The sequence below is a fragment of the Buceros rhinoceros genome, unplaced genomic scaffold, assembly GCF_000710305.1.
Source record: "Buceros rhinoceros silvestris isolate BGI_N320 unplaced genomic scaffold, ASM71030v1 scaffold2805, whole genome shotgun sequence".
Lineage (NCBI taxonomy): Eukaryota > Metazoa > Chordata > Aves > Bucerotiformes > Bucerotidae > Buceros > Buceros rhinoceros.
Window position 1 is genome coordinate 1 of NW_010413229.1, and position 2,153 is coordinate 2,153.

General features: G+C 48.4%; 1 protein-coding gene across 1 annotated transcript in view; it reads left to right on the top strand.

The window, feature by feature from the left end:
• The first annotated feature begins 316 nt into the window (after nucleotides 1-316).
• The window catches only part of LOC104493874 (BCL-6 corepressor-like), a 17,283-nt gene continuing 15,446 nt past the window's right edge, over nucleotides 317-2,153 (top strand). The window contains exon 1 of the mRNA XM_010136636.1: nucleotides 317-400. Coding sequence (XP_010134938.1) covers nucleotides 317-400 — 84 coding nt within the window. The remainder of the gene's footprint in view (nucleotides 401-2,153) is intronic.

A 2,153-nucleotide genomic window follows, 5' to 3' on the forward strand; every position in this document is an offset into this window, starting at 1 on the left:
TGTAGCAGGTCTTTCTTAAAAAATTAAATATGAGTAGAAAAGTGTAATTTTTTTGCTGGCAAAACATAATCCCATCGCTGTATTGTAAAAACGAGGATTAGAAAAAGCGCCACAATAATGGTTTTGACAGGTCATTGTAACGAGGAAAGTCAGAAAGCGACCAGAGCCTACTTCAGACTGTGACTCCTCGCCAGCCAAGTCCTACGAGCAGAAGCTGTATGATCGGCTGCAACAGACTCCTTCATTGCTACCCGTCTCACAGCCCTCGCAGCTGCCAATCACAAGCCCTCCTCAGGAGACCACCCCGAGCCGGCCCATGCCGCCTGAAGCACGGAGGCTTATCGTCAATAAGAACGCAGGGGAAACGCTGCTGCAGCGGGCAGCACGCCTGGGATATGAGGTAAGGGCCCCTCAGCGCCCCGCGGGGTGATGGTTTTTTTATTTGAAAAGTTAAAACCCTCGTTCCAGTTTTATAGATGGAAGTATTGCGAAGCAGCAGCTCTGAGTTTGGTCGTTGAAATTTTCCCCTCGCCTGCTGCATTCCCTTTCCGGGAGTGCAGGGTCTGGGGGCAGATCGCTGTGGGAATGGGTCAGCTGGTGGGGACGCAGGGTGAGCAGCATACTCTGTGAATGAGCAAACAGCAAAGGTTTATTGCTAACTCTTGCTTCCATTTAAATATAAGCCAGCTGCAAACAGAATGATTGTGGGGTTTTTTTTTCTTATTTCTTCTAAAGTAGATTTTACGTTGATTTCTAATGAGCTGTATAATTTTTGCTTTTGCTCTTTTTGAAGAGCTTGTAGTTCAGGAGAAGGGGTTTATTTTTTGTTCTTTTCTCCAAGGAGGATCTGGTGACATCGGATGTAGCACTTAGAGTGTCCTCTTGCATGATCAGATGCATCGCAGGAGCACTCTGCATGCTTTATGCTTGGAGTCTGGAGGAGTCTGGAGCTACTTGGCATAGCTGGAACAATGTTGTCTAATGAAACGGCCACCCTGCTGCTGCAAAAATCAGAAACTGATGATTCCCCTAGCTCTGCTGTTTTGAAGCACTCTTTTATTGGGGAAATACAGGCATGTAGGTATGAGCGTTATTGTTGCTCAAATTCAGATCTTGCAAAGAGGTGTTTCATTGCAGAGGGTGATTGCTGCCTTCGGTGCGACTGCAGGGTTCACCTTGGCTGTGAGAGGACTGCTTGGACCTCAGAGCTGGGCTTGAGCCCTGCACTGGAAGGTGGCATCAGCGTGAGCTGAGGTGGGGCTTGCCTAGCCACAGTGATTTGTTGAAACCTCAAAATGCCCTTTATATAGCTAGAGAACTTCGTGTGGAGAGAAGGTCTTCTCCAACTCTGGAAGGCAGGGTTTGTCGGAAAGGTTTTGTTTACCCTCGCCAAAAGCTTCTTCTCATCCAGGGCACTTCAGCTCTAGGTAGGAGGAGGAGAAGTGGTTGTTATGACATTGCTATAGTAATCTCCATGATTTAAATGATTTAATTTCCTATGGACCTAAAATTTCCTATGGATCCAAAGTCAAAATGTGTTGTAGCATGTGCTCCAAGCTATTGGTGTGTATTTTCTTCCTGCACGATGTCTGTGCGTAGTGTCTATTGGAGTGAGTACACTTGGGCACTTTACTTTCTGTGCCTGGTGTGCTCTGCTGAGCCCAGCTCAATGGGAGCAGCTCCAAAAATTGGTGGTGGGCTGAGGTTTTGCTCAAGCAGGGGTTGAGGGCTTTCTGTTTGCTTTGCTGGTAGTGGGAGCTCTCTGCAGCATTGGCTGTTGATAGGCTGGTTGCAGAAAGCTGAGCGTGCCCAGGCCTACCAAGGTGGGTGTCCTGGGCTTCTGGGGTAACCTTGTGTGCTCACCGTGCCTTCCCGTCATCAGCTGATCGGTGGTTTTGATTTTCTGACTTGAATTCACCCAAAAGTTGAAGCAAACAGAATGTTTTTAATAGGCTTAAATATTCCAGTTGTTTGACGTGATCGTTTGACTGGCTTTGACAGCACAGCTGCAGGTCGTGTTGTTGTTGGAGCATGGGGCAGGAGAGCTGAGTGGGGCAGGGAAGAGAGCCTGGTTCGTGTGCCCGAGTTGCTGCCGGGATCCGGTATCGTCTGTGTCTTTCAAGGCTCGGAGTGGTAGGGGGGCGCACACACCC